Source organism: Centruroides sculpturatus, unplaced genomic scaffold (assembly GCF_000671375.1).
Source record: "Centruroides sculpturatus isolate CEXI.00-Female unplaced genomic scaffold, Cexi_2.0 scaffold96, whole genome shotgun sequence".
Classification (NCBI taxonomy): domain Eukaryota; kingdom Metazoa; phylum Arthropoda; class Arachnida; order Scorpiones; family Buthidae; genus Centruroides; species Centruroides sculpturatus.
The window spans coordinates 145,178-168,387 of record NW_019384376.1 but is presented as its reverse complement, the minus strand read 5'-3'; the positions used below and the strand labels follow the sequence as shown (position 1 = coordinate 168,387).

The window sequence follows — 23,210 nt, the reverse complement described above, 5'->3', positions numbered from 1 at the left end:
AAAAAATACATTATTAGTATAGTATATTAGGATATTAGTATATCCCATGTAATTAGTTTATTAGTATATCGCTATTAACCAACTTCGCGTTGAATTTTCATCGATGTTTAGCCTAACAAATTTTTTGTAAATAATAATCGTCGCTATTGTATCGTTAAAAATTATTTTTAAATTATTTCATTGCTCACGAAACAAACAACCACTCATAATTAGAAAATTGAGTCTCGTTTAAATATTAGACTCCCTTCAATGGTCGAGCCGTTGATGCCAGCTAAAACACGCAAATATTTAACAAAAATAATATTAAAGTAGCCAAGACATAGCCAAATATTGTAATGCCACATCACTAGCGGACATTTGAAATTTGCCGACTAGAACCGATATGACGGTTAATCGGGGGTCGGATAATCGATGCTCTACTGTATTTCAGTTTTGTATGCAGATTATTCCTAATGTTTTTTGTAATACATTTTGTATATTCGATGAGAAATTTTAAGATAATCAAATCAATTTTTTCAGAAAATACACCACTTGGAACAATAGAACATTGTTAGAGCGTTACCTTATTTTTGTGTGTCTTGTCATTTTTATTGCCTTCCTCGTCATGATTGGCGTTTTATTACATTTTCAAAGTAAGTAAAAAGTTAAAGAATTATATTTACTTTTTTCTGATTTATCTCATTATTATAATAAAACTGTTTTATGTCACTCGGGCGCCCATACATTGGGGCACTTGGGACAAGTGCTCTCCCTTTGTCGTAGTGTTACTCTTTTCTTAATTCCAAATAAGCTCTACAAACCTTGTTCCTGCAGGCGCCGTGCACCAGTGGAGCTATTTACATGCGCCCGCGGAAAAGTTTTGAAATAATGAATATAAAATTAAATGTTAAAAATAAAGAAAATAAAAAGTTATTCGGTTTTAAAATCTTGCTAGATGTAGTGAGAAATTCGGTAAATTTGGCTACACTGACCCCTGTCTAATTTATCACGCCTGTTATAATCATGTCTCCACGGCATCTATATTGTATTAGTAGTATGGTATTAGTTGTAAACTCGTACAGTAGTCATCACATGCTATCGTTGTGTTGTGTTTTTTTGTATATAAACATTTTTACCTCAAAATTAGTAATCCAAGTAAAAAACAACGAACCTATCTTTTAACAAATATTTAGAAGACGATTACTTTGTTTCCGAAAGTAAGGAGAAATGTATTTGCTTAATATGCAACAGTTTTGTGTCAGTGGCAAAAAAAAAAAAAAAAAAACACAACGTCGAACGTCATTACAAAACCAATTACAGTTCTTATGAGGTTAGTTATCCGCCTAAATTCGAGTTCAAAAACAATTTAATCAACTAAAATCGGGGTTATCTATCTACACAGCAAGTATTTTTTTACCAGCCGTGTAAATAAAAATGTTACTCTTGCTTCCTTTAAAATTTCTCATTTGTTGGCAAAACGAAAAATAATAAATAAATAAAAAACATTCTTAGAAACTGAACTATTGATAATTAAGGAAGCATTTCTCGTTGGAGCCTATTCGTTATTTAAAGGATTTTCTAATAAAGAAAATCCTTTAAATAACGAATAGGCTCCAACGAATAGGCGAGAAATTGTTTCAGCAATACAAGATTTGCCGTTGTCAAACAATACAAGTAGAAGAAGAATCCAGGCGATTTCAACAGATATACAAAGTCAGTTAAAAAATTATTTCGAAGAATGTGAGTATTTCTCATTAGAATTAGACGAGCCAACAGATATATCAGATACAGTGCAATTGGCAGTAATGATAACAATGTTATTCAGTGATTTTAGTGTGAAAGAAGAACTATTAATGTTACTATTAATGCAAGAGCAAACAAGGGGTAAAGATATTTATATCATCTTTAAAAATTACTCAACAGAAATTAATATGCCTATACACAAGTTATCAACAATAACTACTGATGGTGCACCGTCAATGGTAGGCCGCAATAATCGATTATTTTCCCATTGCAAGAAAAATGAATCCTTTCCGAACTTTATGTATTATCACTGCATCATACAGCAAGAATCATCATGTGCCAAAATATTATCCTTTGAACATGTTATGAATGTTGTTGTTAAAATAATTAACAAAATTCGAGTAAATTCTTTATCACACAGATTGTTTATAGCCCCTCTAGAAAAGGACGAATCTTCCCCCAAGCTGACCTTTGTTAAATAAAGGCGAAGAACTTGGCCGATTTTTTGATCTTTTGGAAGAGGTAAAAAATTCCTTATTTCAAAAGGTCAAACATTTGAACTTTAGATAACCTACAATGGTTGATGGCCTTGGCTTTTTTAACTGGCATATGTGAAAAATTGAGCAGTTTAAACCTGAATCTCCAGAAAAATAATTAACATTTATAGAGCTAATAATTTCACCTAATGCATTCAAAGCTAAAATGCAGTTTTGGATAAATAATTTGTGGAAAAATTCTCTTGTACACTTTCCAAGGATGAAAAAAGTGACTGGTGAAAACAATTTAGACTTAACATTATTTATTACTCATCCTAAAAACCTTTTCGAACAGTTTGAAAGTAAATTCCAGAAATTTTCCATTATCGAACCCGTGGCTACAAGTTTTGTAAATCCTTTTACTACGCAAATAGACATTACTGAAACTGCTAAATCCAAAGCAGAACTTCTTTAAGAAGAAACATCAATAATTGAAGATATTTTAGATTTTCAAAATGACATCATGTTAAAATCTCACGATACGGAGGATGAAAACTTTTGGAATTTAGTTGATCATAAAAAATATAATCTTTTGAAAAAAGGGACCTTCAAAATCAAATTCTGTTTTGGTTCCACATATTTATTCCAATCTTTATTTCCCACCATGAATATTATAAAATCAAAAATCAGATCTCAACTTACTAAAGCCAACTGTAAAGATTGTTTACGATTGGGATTATAATTTTACTCTCCCAACTGTGAGAAATTAGCAAATCAAATGCAATGTCAAAGATTGCACTAATTCGGCTTTTATAATAAATATATGTACAAAAAAATGCATGTTATAATAAAAGACAAAATATTTAATTTTTTAAAATCCGATTTGCTCCCGTCACTAGTTTTTCAATCTCGAATGCACTCGCGCCACGAAAATGTTGGGAACCCCTGCTCTAAGGTATCATTTTATTTTTAAATTACTTATTTATATCACAGAAAGTATTTTTACCGATGACAAAATGAAAATATTGTTATTAACCATATATATATATTNGTACGGGAGCAAACACTACTACACGCAGGCAGGTGCCACGCGCTACCTGTTGCAGCAATGGCGTAATAGCGTGTCTATTTCTCACTAGATAATTGTGGCAATAATTAACTGAATACAATATATATATATATATATTAATTATATTACAAAACCATCACAAAACTCGGAAAAGATATGACGAAATACAGACAACAGTTACATCACTTGTTTTCACAATAACATCTTCCTTTCACAGTCACTATACAAAGGGTTCTTCATAAAAAAAAAAACAATTATACATAGCAAACTTATACCACAAACAACAAATCAAACTGTAGAACAATTACATCAATAAATAAATACTCCCAACATTAACAATGATCACATGATCCTTCAGAATTATCAACATATATGAACACACAATATGCGTATATCTTGCCACTCTATTTTCACTGATGCCGATAGTATCAATACATTTTCATTAGCTGAAATGGATTCAGATTAAATTTTTTTTAACTGTGTCCTCCCTGTGAGCACTAAGAGAGCCTCTTTTAGTAAGTCCATTATGGGTGCGGCCAGGCTCACAATGGGGTGGCCGGGTGGTGAGGGACGGGGCTCAACATATCTAGACCGACCACTCCCGAAAATTCCTGCGGATTTATCGACTCATGCGGATTCGAACCCTGGTCTCCTGGGGCGGTGGGCTGCCATCTTGACCGCTCGGCCATCCGGCCGTCTTCAGGTTTAATTCATACGCTTTCCCTTCTTTCCCAGGAAGCACTCACAAAATTTACAGGCACTGACCATGCATTCCCAAAATCAACACTTTTAAATTAGTAGGGAAAACTCTACACTATGTGAACACTTACATATTACCAGATTACAATCATTCTATTTTTACATTCTCAGACATTCACACAGTTCACACAGTAGTCTATTCTGTAGCAGTCACAGTAATGACCTACCATGGAATAAAACTGCATCCACAGACAGAAGCACACAAATTAAAAACACATCAGAAGTCTGCCTGGCAAATAAGAATAAAAACACAAGTAAACAATATTAGACAGCAGCTAGACAGGCTGACACAATATGCTAATAACAAAATAACACAAATTAATAAAACAATTAAAAAACTTTTCAAGAAAATTAAAACATACACAAAGCACGAACAACACAATGTCCACATCGCAGAATACATTGACACACTGAAACAAAACCTTGATTCAAAATCACGACTACTCAAACGTTACAAAATTTACTCTGAACGGAATCAACAAAATAAATTATTTACAATGAAACACTCTTCTACAGACAAATTAATACCAAATCCACTACTGATTTCCAACACAGTGGCATGCCAACTGAAAAAGAACTCACAAATTATTGACTACACTTATTAACTTCACAAATTATTGACTACACTTATTAACTACACAAATTATTGTCTACACTTATTAACTACACAAATTATTGTCTACACTTATTAACTACACAAATTATTGACTACATTTATTAACTACACAAATTATTGGTCTTCTCTTTGATCAACTGCCATCATGCACAATGCTGGAGCAGACTGGATCAAAGAGGAGAGAAAAGACATGTTGAACTCACTTAGTATGCATTGTGTTGAGATAAATACCCACATCCATTGCACAATGCAGAAAGCAAACAACTGGACAACACCTGGTGCAGACATCATTCACAATTTCTGGCACAAAAAATTCACATCCCGGCACCAGAAAGTATCGATATCATCAACAATTTAACAATCTCAAACACATTTTTTTCAATTTACAATATTTTATTTACACATAAATTTATTAAAACTATTTATTACTTTATAGATTTATTCCAAAAACCAAAGAAAGAAGTTTGCTTAAGTAACGTATGCAAATTTTCAGGTAAGATTTATTTTTCTTTATAGACTATTATTTTGTGATCGTTTCTGCCAGCAGTTATATTGTCAATTTCGTACATTTTTGAAACGCAACGATCGAAGCGAGTAAGGTTTCATGGCAATGACTTAAATTGACAAATCGATGACACGTTTTGCGAAATAATAACTTGACCGATTTGAACGAAATTTTGCACACTAATAGAAGTAATAAACTGATGTGTCGTGACTGAGGCCTAATGTTAAAATTTGGTCTCATAATGGAGATATCGGGTCAAAGGTCATACCCATGTTAAGTTAATGGGAAAATTTTGCATTGTAAAACGTAAACAAGCGCGCGATATCCGATATTCGAAATATGGCGAAGTTTTTGCTAAGTACTTCTTACATATCAACTATTTTTTCATTTGTTGCTTGTACGAATTTTGTAAACGTAAATAAGCTTTGTTGTTTGCCTAGTCTTCTTCAGCGACGGTGTTGCTGATAAGAACATATTCACTCGTAGAAATATAGAATTTTACAAATTTTCTCAAAGAATGAAATAACTGATAACCATTGAGTAGTAGTATTACTTCGCTCTGGACATGTTGCAATCGCCAATAATTTTCATCGTTGTTTTTGTAATTAATCTACTGGCTTGATCGGTATTATTCATTTCTACCAAGTGCTCTCTAGCATGATTTTAACGTTTTGTGACCTTGTTTCTCCTTTTGAAATGTATTTTGTGATGTAAGATACAATAGCATGTTCTGAGGCAATAACTTTGAAGTCGTATTAGCACGCCTTGCTATTCCGAAAATCGGTTGTACGTTTTCAGTAGTTCGATATTGCGCTTTGGAATGTAAACAAAAATTCCATTGTCATATTTACACAATTTGTATTCCTCAACTGTTTCAACTAAACCGGCACTTTTTCAAATTTTCTGTACAGTTTTTCAACAAAAGTAAGAATTGACTGCTTATACAGAGTGACAAGCCGCTTTAATTTAACGTTCCCTAATAATCTAATGTGAGTTCGCAAGCCGTCGCTGCTCTTGGATTGGGGGATGAAGTTCTTGTAGTTTTTAATTAACTAAATAGTGGAATTTGTCTAAAACAGCACTTATCAAACCAAAACATCGCAATATTTTAATCAAAGACAATAAGCATTTGAATATTTTTTAAAAAAGTGTTAAGATTTTTTAAAATTTAATATATCATAATTTTTTAAACAAATATCTGCTTAATATAAAACTCTAATAAATTGTTAATGCATTAAAAACATTAAGAAGCATCAGTAACAGTATCTTACTATTTCGATTTGCCACTATAAAGTAAATGACATTACTGTACAATAAAACCTCGGGTTTCGAACGCCTCGCTTTTCGAACAACTCGGTGTACGAACAATATTTTGAACGCTATATTTGCCCGGTTGCCGAACGAACTACTCGGCAAGAACCGACCACAGGTACTTATTAGAAAAACAGACGATCAACTCACTGTACTTCCTATGTTAAAGAAAGTCGATCAATCAACTACGGACTATTCAAAAGTCAGTGGCGCCGAGTCATTTTTATATCGACTCTATATAATGTAATTGCATGCTTCTGCTGAAAGAAAAAGCGACAATGACGTTAAACACGTGACAGCTGCAGTCAATCACCATGATGATTCTTTCTACTTCTAAGCGCACGACACGAACCATCGGTGACATTGTTATATTAATAGCTCTTTTACTTTCCTGGCTGTTATGTATACATAACAAGAGAAAGTATTGGAATTGTGTCAAATTTGACCCTCAAATTTTTTGCAGATCTCCATGTTTAGAGACTCCTGAACCCAAGAATAGTAAAAAAAAAAAAAAAAAAGAAATTACAGATGTAGCAGTCCAACAGACTCCTGGACTGTCCGGACGTTTTCAGACAGTTTGATATCCCAAATAATTCAAAAAAAAAATATAAAGAAAGTCCGTGTGTGTGTGTTGGCGTCTATTTCCTTTAATATCTCAAAACGAGGGAAAATTAAGAAACAAAATTTGGTACGGTAGCTTGTGTACAGGAGCAATTTTCAAGTTTTCAACGTTTAAAAGTGCCCAACTCGAAAAATGTAAAAATCTTGGGAGATCTTTTTTGATCCATTGACATACTTTTATCTGATATATAACAACCAGAAAAGTAAAACGAAAACTAATTCCACAAATACTACGTTCATTTTTCTAACCATTACTAATTTAATAAATTATTTCATTTACGATTATTGAGATGTAACACGGCATTTTTTTATTTGAATTTAGTTTTTAATGTTTCAAATTTTAATAAACAGGGTGTTTTGCTCGAAAGTACTCAATTTTATTTGGCTATAAGAAATTAACGGTTAAATATATATAAAAAAAAGTTAAACGAAAACTTTTTATGAGGGAAACCCTCAGCAAATTTTATTTAAAAAATTATCACATTTTGTAAGTTGTGACGGAAGTTCTTCCATGACCCTCCTCCCATTAACGCTAATCAGTTCATCCTTCTCGAAACTTCTGACACCATTCCCGTATAGAAACGTTGTTCAAGAAACTTTTTCCTACACAATACACTTTTTCAGTGAATTTCTGCTGGTTTGCATCTTTTGCTTGGAAAAAACAAATTACAGAGCAAAGCTCGCACTTGGCTGGAGCGTCAATTTTGGTAGACATGGAATCTTACATGCACGCTAAATAAGCAAAAACGGACTTCTTTTAGCGTAACTCCGACTGAATGTAAAGTACTTTAAAAACTGTTTGCTAACGAGATTTCAGATTTACAGTAGCGTTGTCAGCAAATCTGAAGTTTAAAAAAAATTTCTTCGTATATTTGGCTTCATTCTGGAAGTAGAATTTCGATTTTACTACACATGATTTCATCATTGGTTCAACTTTAACAAACTTTATTAACACATCAAAGCTCAACTTTAGAAACTTATTTATTAACTTAAAATTTGTCAGATTTAAATGTTTATTTTGAAAAGTTTACTTTGTACAGTTACAGTGTAAAAGTTGATCTACTTTAAATTAGTTAAATAGCCAAATTAAGTAAGTTATATTTGATGAATATTTTGTCCGAATTACGCAAATCCAAAATGGTGAAATAAAAATAATCCCGAAACGGTATTTGAACCTCTACTACTCATCGATAGATCGGATAATATCTCAAAAAAATAAATTCCGCACTTTTCATTTCAGTTTAGCTAAGGATTTGGATTCGATTATTTTATACTATACTGTATATGCTGCCTTGAAATTTCTCTATAAGGCCATTGACGTGTAATGATGTAACTATCCAACAAGATTGTGTTATCACTGCATATGTCTACATGCGCTGTATACGAGGTATTATACGTCATTAGCCATAACGAAATTTCACTGAATTAAAGAACCTTCATTATACTCTGCGGCAATGCTTTTTGTTTTGTATAGTATAACATAAATTTTAACAATATAAATAGTAAATGATTTACATATCAACGGTTATTATTTATTAATCAGAATATCAAACAATAAAATTAAAATATGTACTACTAATCATTTTTTAAATTTTATATCTAGTGCTTCATAGTAAAACTATATTTCACATTTGTTCTGCCATAGTATTATTTATGTTTCAATTTCTGTAAGAAGTGTTGAAGTTCTGTAAAAGTTAAAATTGATACACTAAAATAGATGAAAAAAATTTAAATTTTTAAAAAATATTTATGAATACAAACCGTAATAAAAATAGAATATTGCAATATAGTTATATAAAATTGAATCTGAATAAATCTAATAAATTTTGTTTAGAGAAGTCTTAATAATTTCAGCTGGTTCTATTCTAACAAATATGGACTTCACCGTAGATCCATGTGACAACTTTTATGAATTTTCATGCGGATCTTATTTGAAATACGAAAATATTTTCGACGACGATATTCGTAGTTTCACAAACTTAAAGCATTATATTATGTATTTAGAAAAAGGTAAATAATATTTTATTTTACATATTAATTTTCATAAGTCTAATAATAATTTTCATATACTACAAATGCAAATTCAGAACAGTTGGAGAAACCAGAAAATTTCAATGATCCAGCATTCGTTAAAAAAGTAAAGAAATATTTTAAGTCCTGTTTAAATAAACGTATGTATTACATTGATTTTGAATAAGTAATTAAATGAGAATAATTAATATCCTCTGCTTAAATTACAGCTAGCGACGTGAAACAGATTATTCATGAAATTTTAAGTGCAGTTAACTTGAATGGTTGGCCCCTTTCTGATAATGATAATTCAAAATCAACAATAGAGGAAGTTATGGCACTAGCATATGCGTACCAAAATCATGGACACGTGTTTGGATTACGTAAACGTCAAAACAGCTCTTCCATAACTGTAATTTTTAAATAATTTATAGTAATTTACATATTTATAAAATCAGTTGTTTATTTTATAAATTATTACTCGTACAATTACACATTTTCAAATTTACACAACACTTAATACGAGTAATTTAACATTTTTTTTTTTGTGTGAGAAATATTCTTTCTTCACTCCAATCAAACTTCACTTTAATGGCTGTGGTTCAATTGTTTTAACTTTTTAAAATTAACTAAAGAAGTCGTTACAAAATTAACGGAAATTAATAAATATAAAATAAGAATTGATTCATAGAAATATTAATTAATATTTACATAACGATAACTTATAAACTTGTAAACATTTAATACAGTAGAACCTCGAAAACTCGGCCTAATGTGGACCGAAGGGTGGCCGAGTTTGTGAAAATGCCGGGTTATCGAGAATGGGGTTAAAAAAAGATAAGTATGCGTGTTTCCTCAGAAAATGGTGTACTGTACTTGTATGTATTGTTTGCTGGAGAATACAACAGAGAATAAACTGCCAAATACCCTTAAACAAAGGAAAAGTACGTACTTTATGAAGGCATAGAGTCTTTACTACATGAAAATGAAAATTAATGAATACACTGTGTAAGTAATTTACCTGATAAGGCAGACCTCAGAAAAATAGTTTATGAGAGCTTTTACACTTTTATAAAGCTGTCTATAATGAAAATTAATTAACTAAGGATTTTTTGCCCTGCCAGGGTGTGGCCGAGTTATCCGGAGTGCCGGGTTATCGAGAGCCGAGTTTTCGAGGTTCTACTGTAATTGCATAAAGAAATTAAGAAGCTTCAAAAGCAATATAAATTGTTTTAAGCCTGTGTATTTCGAATGTTTTAGGAACAAAAAATTCGTTATAGACAGGTTTCGAGAATTTAGAAGTTTTTACACAGTAAACAGTATTAGGTTTGATTGGAAGTTTAATATTGTATCAATGCAATAGCAAGTACAGTATATATCTGTATTAGGTATAAATAAAACATTTTTGACAAAGCTTAACAGAAATAGTTCTTCAATAATTTCTGATGCCCGATTTTTTTCAACCAATAAAACGCAAGCCAAACTTGTAGCCAATCAGAAAAAAGAAGTGTTAATTGCCATTACAGTATAAACTCTATTGCAAAAGATGTTTCTCAACTGCAATTTATACTATCAAAATGTAGTCGCTCAGCTTTGAATTTTTAATTGACCGTTCAGTCCATATATTGAGATATAGAGGTTTTGGAAGAAAAATATTTGAGTTAAACATCGGAAATATATTAAATTCAGGCTGAAAATGAAGGGAAAAAATTAATTTCGAAATAAAAATGTTTACATATATACAGGTTAAACTGTATTTCAAAAAGTTTAATCCATAGTTTATGATTTCAATAAAAACTCAAGTTACATTGATTTAAAAAAAAATTAAATCCAGCAACAAGTTGCATTACTTTTCCGGCTTTACAAGGAAAATTTGCAACATGTTTTTTTGTCGAACTACATTTGCCAAAGGTTATGCTTCATACTTCATACTGCTTCATACTTCGCCCCCTCTTGTAGAAAAATTTCCTAAGACAATATCTAAATCTACTAGGTATGTATTATTTTTCAGGCTGCTATATATAAGATTAAAAGTATGGGTTATTGAGAAATTTACTATCAGCCAATGACATGCTATGAATGGATACTGAATGGGATGCAAAGATATAGATCAGGAGTGGCCAACCTGCGGCTCGCGAGCCACATGCGGCTCTTTGAAGGATTATTTGTGGCTCTCGATAAATGTACCCGAGTTCCCTTTTCATTTTCGTGTTATTATATTTTTAAAAATTATTATTGTTCCGTATGTGTTTCGAAATGTCTTTTAAATTACTAACAACAAATATGAAAGACTAAGTGCAACGTTGTAACAAATTTCATTTCCGTCCAAGTTAAGAATGATATGACTCATCGAAAACTGCGCGAACGAACATAAACAGTGGCGTAATCGTCTGTTATCGACCGACTCCAGACCGATTTTGAATTTATAAACTGTCATTGCAACGGACAGTTGACATTGTGCTCTGGAGGTAACAATTTGTATCACTCTTGCTACGGATATAATTTGTAATCTGGAATTTTTTGCATACCTTTTTAATACGTATTTAATTGCGGCTCGCGAAAAATTTCAAATTTTGAAAAATGGCTAGGACTACCAAGGAGCTTGGCCGCCCTGGATATAGATTCACAAAATACTAGTTACTGCTGACCATTTTTTTCAGATTTGCGAGATGTTTCTTATCAAAGTCCACATCTCTAGCTGATTATATAGATTATATACAGTAAATAAGGTGTTATAAGCAGGTACTCCAAAGCCTCTAACCACGGACAGAGCTCGTACATTTACATCCTGTAGGTTTAGACGATAGTTTCAGAGGAATGTTATAAATTGTCAGTTAACAAATACTTAAATATTATAATTCATTGGGTTAAAAGAGAGAATAGCGAGGTTGAGGCCGAAGTTTTAAACGCGAAAACGCGTACGTCGGACGTTTAGCGCCGCTTTCCTGTAAGCCTAGAAGTTTGACAATGGTGTTTGGAATGTCGGGCATAATTCCACTGACTATGCAAACACCATTGTAAAATTTATAGGCTTACAGAAAAGTGGCGCTGAACGTCCGACGTACAAGTTTTCGAGTTTAAAACTTCGGCCTCAACCTCGCTATTGAATGCTAACTTTTACTCTAGTCTAATAATCAAATATGCAAAGAATTCCTAAAATACCTAAACTTAAATGCCAAGGAAAGTAATACAATCAGACTCCTCATAATATAACAGATGTTTCTCAATGTTGATGTATGGTGAAATTGCTGCTACCTTTAATAATTCTAATTATTTTTTTCTTGATAAAGTTCGTAAAACAAATAGCTCACAAAAAGAACAGTGAGTTAGATATAATAATCAACACCAACTTCTAAGATTTAAGGTAGAAGATAAAATTCTTTAGCAGATCATTTTCCAATCTAATCAAGGAAAACTTTCTTAATTATCATGATATATTGAAAAATAATCTCACCTCGTAATGCTGAAATAGATAGACCAATTCAATCTTAAATAAAATAACAGGCATTGTAAATACAGTAGACCCCTATGAAACGGGTTCATATAGTTCGTATTCCTATATGATGGCGAAAAAATTGCGACAGTATTCGTACAAACACGCTAAAAAAACTCCTATAATTCGGTAAAACGTCATCGTCGACTCGTGTCACGACAGGATTGGTCGAATCTAGACCAATAGCGGATATTGTATAAACCGTTGAGTTTAAACGAGCAGCGGACCTACTAAAAGCCATTTATTATTTAACGGCCATAAAAATGTTATTTATATTAATGATGGCTCCAAAGTTCAGCGAATTTTTCGCAAAAAAATAATTTATCAGGAAGCATGCGAGCGTCATTTGATGACAAGCTCCACGACGAAAACAAGCTTAAGCAATGGTGTCGTCGAACGGTGAGTACTCGGTAAGTAATCCTACAAGTTTTGTTTATAGCATAGTTTATATGGATTATTCCCAAAAAATTATACGTATTTTGGAAATGTTGAGTCGAATTAGTCTAGAATCGATTAATTTTATGGAAGGAAACCTTTCAAAAAGCGTAGTCCATAAACTGCATATATGCCGGGCTGCGATTGGCTCATGTATTTAAGGACTCATAGAAAATGGATTCATAAAAACCGGAACGTATCTACCGTGTTATAGGGGGTCGACACAAAATTACTCCATATTTTATCCCTTTCAATTTTAAGCTTACTTCAGATAAAGATCGCCCTAAACCAACCGCTCTCAGGTTCGCTAAATTCGTCTTCATCACAGAAATCTTTGTCTTGATAAATTTTTTATAAATATTATGTTCCTTATGTTAAATTTTATTGTTTTGTACATTATTGTCCTCTAGGTGACGGGGTGACAATAGACGAACCACAAAGAGCAATGAAAGAAAGTGCAGTGTGTTTTGTAACCAAAGCTCTGCCTTTTATCTCCGTCTTTTATATCCTCACTGTGCGTAATTATTTAGTTAACGCAAGTAAGAAACACAACATATATATAGAACTGTATACAGTATGTTTTAATAACGTACTCTTCGACTCTACTTTCACAATTAATTTACACTAACACCAGTGTTTTCATGAGTTATTCTTAACCTTCATTTGCTTTTTTCTTTTGGCTATATCTGACTTAGATTGTTCTATTTGTCTATCTTTGGCACTGCGTCAGCCTCTACCAACCATTCATTATTTCGCTACATAGGCATGAGATTACACATTTTCATACACCCATTCCACGTTGAGCAAGCTTGCACAGAGCTTGTATGGTCTTTTTTTCTTCAATAGCAGGCTTCTTATGCTGTTATTTTTTAACAAATTCATAGAACTTTTCTTTATTAAAAAGTCCTACAATGAGTTGCGTAACTTTCCGGCTGTAATGAGACTTTATTTAAAAAATAACTATTACACCAGGATTGTTCAAGGTTAGGCGAGACTTTTATTTCTACAGACCGAAAGGAATGTCCAAAACATGTATAAACTACGTCAATTTTTTGAAATACTCTCCATCTGTATGTAGAAACTGTTCCCAGCAGCCGGGTAGGTTCCTGATACGTTTCTCGTAGATAGAAATGGGCTGACGTCGTAGCCAGCACAAGATAACTTGCCGCAGTTCATCACGTCTGGAATTTCGCTCTTTCCAAGTGCTCTTTAGGGGACCCAAACAAATGGTAATCGGTAGGAGCTAATCACCTTCGATACGAAACCAATTCAGAAGCTGCTCACATGTCTCCTTACGTACTCATTTCTGTTCACGTGTCAGCTGTCGTGAAACCCATCTGCCACACATCTTGAAGAACAGTAAGTGCTCGTGGATGATTTTCTCAACACTACCTACACTAATGGACACTTTGTCTGCAATTTGTCTCACGGTTACCAGCCGGTTCTTCAGGATAACTTACTCAACTTGTGCGATATTCACTGGCAGTTACTGCAGTTGGACGAACATGCTCACGTGTTTCATTTGTCACCAGCTCTCATCCTTCACCAAATTGTCGATACCATTCGTACACTCTTGCCTACGGTAGCGTTTGTTCCTCATATTGTGTACTCAATCTTCTGAAAACTTCAGCAGATTTAACCTTTTCCTTCACGAGAAATTTGATTACGCACCGCTGTTCAACCGTTGCAAACACATTACTTTCCGCTATGATTGCTAAAACTGCTATGCATGTGCAAAATACGTCATGCTCGCTACTGAAATCTTCGGATGGATAATGTTACTCCCTCTACTTTGCTACAATTACTTTTCGAAATTATAGGCCCAAAAGTCTCGTTTAACCTTGAACGACCCCTGTATTATTAATCATAATAAAAAGAATTGTATTTGGTGTCGTCTGTTATGAGATTTTGGTATAAAAACTTTTTATATTATTAATTATTATAAAATGGTAAAAGGCTAAGTTTTATGGGTTGAGACGATTTTTATAAAATATTGCAAATGCTAACAACAAGTAAAACCTTCTATAAATTCGACTGACTCCAGAAATGACACCACCTATCTCTCTACCCTCTTGTTCTTTAACCGTAAAAATTTAATAGTATTAATGTCCCTTATACACAAGTTATCCTGCCGAATTTCGTTTCTTAATCATTACCCTGTTCTGAGATATTAAAATAAATATACACCAACACATATACTTACATATCCATGGAATTTTTTCCCTTTTTTTTTACTTATTTTGGATTCAGGTGTCTCAAAACGTGGAAATTTGCAAAATAAATCCCGAAGAGTTAAATATGACACGATTCTAATACTTTCTCTTGTTATGTATAGGCCTACATGACAATCGGGAAAGTAAAAGCACTCTTAAATGTTTATTCGTTTTATTAGTAAAAAATATAAAACAAAAATAAATTCTTTCTGTTTGTAAACAAAATACAAAGTTAGCATTTTATCATTATCAGTCTTTGCAAACATTATTGAATAACCCATGGATCACTTTCAGTGTTTCAGCATCAGAAAAATGAAATTATGTCTTCTCGATCGCTACGTTTTAAAAAGTGATGTCAATCTTTTGCTACCTCTCATTGTCTCTATTATATTCAAAGGACCACTCTGATTGGTTACCATTATAAGCTTACTATTTAACTTAAACTTATAACAGGAGAATTTGCTTGTACTTACAATTTTATAACTGTTCATCTGTTCTTATTATAAAATACTTAAGATCTTTGCAACACTCTTCTTCCATCAGAAAAAAAAAACTTCAAATGGCAACATGGGAATCGATGAATCGTAACGAAATTTTTTAACAAGTAGCAAAGCGAAAGGGATGGCCCGGTGGAGAGCGAAGCAAGGGAAGTTAATTCGAAGAAGCAAAGTCACACTAGTAAGATTATAAAAGCGCAATCACAAACTCTTCATAAATAAGTTAATTTTTTCAGTTAGGCTTAAATTGAAATGGAGGTACGGAAAACAACTACAATGTTATAACCTTTTCACTTAGCCACTATCATAAAATTATGTTTCTGATACGCTGTCTTGTTTTCTTCTCAAGATAGGAGNTATAACGGGAGACTTCGCTTATACTTTTTATAACGTTATAACTGTTCATAAGGTTATAACGAAACATTTTACCAAATTACCAATTAATTTCCATTAATGAGTTAATGATTCACAGAATTGAAACGAGAGTAAGGAAAACAGCTACACTTTTATAAACTTTCCTGTTTGCCGCTATCATAAAATTATGTTTCTGATACGCTGTCTTGTTTTTTTCCCAAGATGAAAGATTAACTAAGTTAATAAATAAAAATTAATATAAAATTTCATATTTATAAGTAATTGGCACTATAGAGGAAAAGGTGGTATTATTGCAACCCTGCAGATATTTTGAAACTCCTCCATTTCAAACTGATAATAAAGACGAACTGTAGCGGATTGTGGCTGAACAGCACTAAGCAGACATCCATAGCGAAGGGAAAACTTGTTTCACTTCAGTTAAACAGTTGTCCGTAGTGAATCAGCATATTTGTGTTTTTCGAAATTCGAAAGTTTTGAATTGTAAGTGAATTTGATTATTTCTAAAATATAAATCGTGTAGTTGTAGGTTCACTGGTGCATGTATTCTGTTCCAGAGACTTAGGGGTACATATTAATCTGTGTGATGTTGGCGTTTTTTAAAATTTGATCTTGACAGATATAAGTTAATTCAAGATGGCAATTCCATTGATGCTTTTAATATGGAACCCAACTCCTCTGGAAACTCAACTCCTTCAAACTCTCTATTCGCAAGCAGAGATTCGTCCGGAGCAATTTGTGAAAAAGACACTAGGTAGAATGACAATTCTTTCCGAAAATATCGAAAAAGAGCTGCTGGAATATATATCTTTGATGGAGGTCATATTGTTCTATTATAAAAGCATTTTTTTCGATAAAATACATTGGAGTAAATAATTTTGTAATTATTTAACATTCTTTGTATTTCCTATTTGTTTTTGGATACATTAAAGCATTTTTTGAAAACATACAGTAAAGTTCCATATTACCACCCGGTTTTCCCTAAGCCTATTTTCTGACTTTTTGTACAGAAGCCTTTAAAAACCATACTATAGTTACACTAGCGAAAATTCCAATTAGGAACATTTAGTTTAATAGTTACCAGTACTTTTCGCACAAATGTGAGTGTAGTTATGATTCCTTATTTACAATTCACTATAATGTAATTGGGGTTGCATAATACCACCTTCTCCTCTACTAATTTATGCAATGTAATTTATATAATATTGTAAACATTTCATTCATTTGTAGATAAGTCGTGGATCTGATTTTGTTAAGTCATCTGTGTTATTGAATACGACTGAAGAAAAGTGGATTAAGTTAAAAAAGAAATATGTAAATTTGATAGACTACGTACTTTCTGAATTAGATTTGTCAACAGAAAATAAGAACAAGCATATTGATGAAATAATCGACTTTCAAACATCTTTAGCAAAAGTAAATAAAAATATTGATATTTGTTAACTTAAAAATAGAATCCATACTTAAAAATAATTTAAAATATTTGTAGATTATAGATAAAGATTATAATGATAATTCAACAAATACAACTATATCAGAATTACATTCGAAGTGTTCACAGGTACTGTACAACATATTTGTAAATAGCAATAGCTTTATGCTTATTAACCATAGTTATATATTATATACTTTAATTTCAGATTGATTGGAAAAATATGTTAATGGTTTTATTTGAATATCTTCAACATCCGGAAGAATATAATGATCAAGTTACTATAGAGGTAAACAGCATGGACTTTCTGACTGATTTATGTGAACTTATTGGAAACACTAAAAATAAAAGGTGAGAACATTTAATTATTATCATGAAAATATTACACGGTATATAAATGTGAGATAAGCATAGGGCCAGAGGGACGATCCCTAATGACCACTTACACTGCACAGGTTGTTAAAATCGGATCTCTGCGTCGGTGGATGGCTTAGGAGGGCAAAAAAGTGAGTGGGGAGGTCGCGATTACGTGGACAGGTGTCTTCACGGGAAAAGGATTGACATGTCGACAGATTAACAAACAGAACATTTATTGATATTTATTTGTATGTTAACTTTAGTTAAATATATACTTTACTGTTAACTTTAGTTAAAGTTAACATACAAAATTCGATTACAAGTCTATCTGACTAAACGCTACTCGATTAAATGCGATAACATGCTACACGGGGGAGCGAGTTCACAAAGTTCTAACAAATATCGCTATGTGTAAGATTGGAGGGGATGGCTGAGGTATGGCACACACACACACAAACACAAATCTTTTAATGTCGTAACCAACGTTACATCACTGGTTCCGCAGTAAACACAGCCAGTTTACAGATGTTTTAGGTATTGCAAATGTTATAGTTACATTTACAAAGTGTAAGAGTAATATGCATTATAGCGTAAAGTATTACAATGAGAGGTTGGTATATATTTTATAAGTTTACAATTAGTAGATTAAGATTAAGTATATATGTGTTGTTTCATATAGAAAAGAGAATTGTTATAATAAGCGAGACAAATTTATCGCGTGTTGGGAAGGGCACGACAATGTGTATGAAAGTTATACAAGGAGGTATGGCATCATCATCATCATCATCATCATCAAATAATCTTTATTACTTAGCCTGATACCGCTTGGCATAATCAGGTAAGAAAATACAGAAATAATTACATTGATGTTACATGCAGATAACACTTGCAAAATAATCCGAAAACAAATGTTGGGAAAGAAGTAAAGAAAAAATAAAATAATAAATAAAAAAATAAAAAAAACAAACAAGCAAAAAAATGAAAATAATAAAGTAAGTAGATGCCATTAACAGTAAGTGAGCTAAAGTAGATAAATATGCGTATATACATTGACACAGCTGCATTACCTTACACATTTAAGTGTTATCACAGTTCATGGTAGGGTATTATTCATGCTATTATATATGGAGTCGCACCATCTAATGGCCGAAAGAATGGCCCAGAGCACCAATATACAGTCGACCCCCCTATAACACTGTTGATTATTTCGTTTTATATGAGTTTCATGTTGTACGAGTCACTTAGATTTTACAAATACGTGTACCGGGCTGTGAATGGCTTACGTATTTGTAAAATCTAAGTGACTCGTAAAACATGGAATTCATATAAAACGAAATAATCAACAGTGTTATGGGGGGTCGACTGTACTTACACAAAACATAGTTCCATCAAAAAATTCATTTACAGGAGTTCTTACATTATGAAATAATTAACAATAAACAACGCGGAAAACGTTATAAACATTCAAAACAATTTGTTTTTTTACCAGTTTGACGGCTTGCCTTTCTTGTTCTTGATAAACAATATTTCACGCTTAGCAATCGTGAACAAACTGAATTTTCCGCTCCTACACGATTACAATCTTTATTACTGTGTATTTACTTTTAGTTTTCATAAGTTTAAAATAAAGTATTATTATGTTGCTTAATATGAATAATAACATAATATAAGGATTTCAGTAAATGAAGTTTTGATGGAACAATATTGTCTGTAAATATATTGTTGTTCTTTGGTAGTTCACCTATGATATTGGCCCTTATGACGTCCTGTCGAACACGTCACTTTTAACTTGATTGAGATGGATAGCAACGCCTCCTAAAGAGAAAGCAGTAGCAGTAACATGTGACGTCACGACTTGTCCTTCCAAGGTTGTAACGATCAGTTTTTCGTCCTAAACTTCGTTTAACTCTTTTAAAAGATGTTTCTTGACGTTTTAAAAATTATGTCACTAAAGATTATCATTTAGACTATTATTTTAAAGGTTTTTTTTTTAAATTTCACTTTTCAATCCAAATAGTTACAAAAACTCCATACAATATTTGAATAGAAAAAATTACTAGTTAATGGTACAGTTTAAGATTTATGAATTTCAAATCATATTACAGTAAAGATGTAGTCAATCAATTTACTTAGTTTATAATTTTTAAATGTTTGAAGCTTACGTTTCTTTGTGATGCTCTTAGCAACAAAATTATCATTTTTAAGTTTATAATAATTGTTCGAAAAATATTTGTGGATGAACAAAGTTTATGCTTTACGACTACTGTTGAGTCATGTATATTGCATTCTTTGTCTTTGAGTAAGCTATCAGTTAAATGACAAACAACACCTCTCTGATTGCTGTTTCAAAAATTCTATTTGAAATTCTGCTAAAAGCAACTTCTTAACAGCAATATATGACAATATTCAGTACATCAGGTTGAGGTTAAAAATTCCTCATTACTGTAGTCAAAACTCTTTATCCACTTATTTGAATCCTTTTTAGACAAATCAGTGGCTATTTTCTTACGAAGTGTAATATTGCATTTACAAACACATTTGAAATTTGAGTTTTTTAATAATATTAAGACAACAGTAACCTGTGATGTAAGTTAAAATAGGTATGTCATCATTAATGTTAACAAAATAATTTTCATCGATGACTGCTGTCACTCTTTCTGAAAAAAACTAGATGTTTCGATGGTCACACCTTCATCTGAAACTTGATCATTTACATGGAGATTAGCAGAAATATTATTTAACTTATTTGATTTAATTAGTTTTGGAATTACATTTTCTAATCGTAACTTGCATTCATTTTCATAAACTTTTCTAATAGATACGTTGTACTGAGCTTGATAATTGCATGTATTTGCCAAATCTGCATTCTAGATTGTCAGTCTGCGCCTTACAATGTAGAAAATATTTTTTTGATTCACTAACACAAGATGTGTTTCTATTTCAACACTTGGCGGTATTCCATCTTTATTTAGTTGATATGGTTACAAGTACAATAACACGTTTCGGGCACTGCCCTCCTCAGTCAACATAAACACTTTTTCAACACAGAAAGCATATACATTCATAGAACTGGCGTAATATTATATATCCGGTTTTGGTCTTGGGGCGTTCATTAAAATTTCGGTTGTTCTTTTTACAATGGTGTTATTAAAATCTTTGTGTATAAGTAAAACAGGTTTACCAGCGTAAATTTTACTCGCTCCTGGGAAATCTTAAAAGATATTACAATGGTTCAAAGGTTAAAATTTCTTTAAATGGGTTCTAGTATTTCCAGCACACAAATTAAAAGATTACAGGTTACTAGACACAAAGTGTTGAAATAGAAACACACCTTGTGTTAGTAAATCAAAGAAATTAAGACAACACGCTTTCAGAAGATTTAATAAGGTAGAAAACAATAAAATTTTAATTCCACAATACAGTATCGAACCAATTCAATTAAGCCATAAATGCTGTGGTGTAATGCAGAATATGTTTTTCTTGTCAACGTGCTAGTTTTCAGACCAAGAATCTCCATTTTTCTAACCAATCAAGTAGTTTGTTAAGGTACACATATTTAAAGTCATTGTTTCCAACTACGATGCGCATTTTGTAACTTTTAATTTAAAAACGCCTGATCACAACTAGCCGTAAGCCGCAGTAAAAATTTTTGAACATTTTCTGCCGATAAAAATTTTTTTCAAGTCAATTATAGGTTCGGTTAGGCTCTGAATGAGAGTGGCATATTCGAAACAGACCACCCATTAGAAAATTTCTGAGGTTCGTTGACCGTGTAAATTCGATCTGCAGTCCCTGAGAGCAATAGGCTGTCTTCTTAACAGCCTTAGCCGGTTTAATATCATAATTTACTTGAAAAATTATAGAAAATATAATTAACACCAATAAAATTCATTTAATACTAAGTAAATAATTTAATTAAACATTTGTACAGTACGTTTATTGATATAAATTTTTCTAAACAGAATAATTTATAACTTCTATGTATGGATTATTATTGTTCGTTATTTGCCTCGCATCGACAACAATTTTAGAAAACTTGTAATCGATACGAAAGAAGCTTTAAATATGTATGAGGAATTTTTTGAATCGGATTTGGATATGCGTAAACTGAAATGGAAATCTTGCATTCAAGATATGGATCTCTATACAAAATTAGGAGCAAATTTCGTAATGATAAAATCCATAACTCGAAAAGACAACCTTAATGAGGTAGATTAGTATTTTTATCTATACAATTTTATAGTACAGTAGATTCCCGGAAACTCGACTCTCCACTCGACATTCCATAACACTCGTAGTGTCGTTCAAAAGAAAAAAATGTGTGTAATCTAATCTTTATTTCTATAACTTAACACTCGGATCAATTAAGTTATCGTTCTTCACTAGCAACATTTGATAATGGCATAAATTCCACGTGTTATCAAAAAATATAATCCTTTTACAACGTGCCACTACAAAAAACCGCGAGGCAAATGTTACTAACTGGAAAGTAACCACTAAGTAGCCAATATTATTGTAATTAAAATTTAACTACAAACAGTGTGACTAATGGTATGTAGTTAATACGTATATGAATTTACACATATAGGGGAAGGTGGGGCAAGATGAAAACGTAAAGGTTTGAAAAGTCATAAGATGGCAACCACTTTAATGAGAACAATAATTTTTTATTCTCAGCATCTACAACATTTGGTAATATATAATGCAAAATTTAATTTTTGAAAAACGTTTTTAAAAACAAGAAAATTTAATATTTTAAAATTATATGTAAATGCACCATCTTGCCCCACCCGTGGGGTAAGATGGGAAATATTTTTATATACAAGAAGGACAATGGTTAACCTGTCGTTTTCTTCAATATTGGCACAAGAACAGTGTGCCCATTTATCACAACGGCTACATTTAGCCCAACTCTCTGTAGATACAGAGTATAACTTTCCATTATAGAGGTATTCAGTGTCATTTGTCTTTTGTTTCTTGTTAGGTTTATCCTTGCTGAAGGGCCTGTTTGTCGTCTCTGCAACAATAAAGTCTGCCTCCAAAAATACTTCTGGATTCATAGGCCATATTCATGGTCAACCTGGGGCTAGACGGGTACCCCATCTTGTTCCTAATGTACACTTTTCATACTGACTGCAAACACAGGTAAATCTCATTTCAAAACTAAACAATTACAGTCTTAAAGATTACTTCGAATACCATAATATCTTCATCTAACAGGTAATGTAAAAGTTCACGATGATACTTACTTTGTAGAAACTTTTTAGCAGGCATAAAATTAGATAAAGTACAGTAGACCCCCTATAACAAGGTAGATACGTT

At 32.1% G+C, this 23,210-nt stretch overlaps 1 protein-coding gene across 1 annotated transcript in view; it reads left to right on the top strand.

Annotated features, from left to right (window-relative positions):
• The window catches only part of LOC111617052 (endothelin-converting enzyme 1-like), a 45,099-nt gene that overhangs the window by 3,429 nt on the left and 18,460 nt on the right, over positions 1-23,210 (top strand). Inside the window, 9 exon segments of the mRNA XM_023358391.1 lie at positions 520-632; positions 5,079-5,135; positions 8,934-9,089; positions 9,167-9,250; positions 9,320-9,501; positions 17,330-17,515; positions 17,589-17,660; positions 17,740-17,882; positions 21,851-22,107. Coding sequence (XP_023214159.1) covers positions 520-632; positions 5,079-5,135; positions 8,934-9,089; positions 9,167-9,250; positions 9,320-9,501; positions 17,330-17,515; positions 17,589-17,660; positions 17,740-17,882; positions 21,851-22,107 — 1,250 coding nt within the window.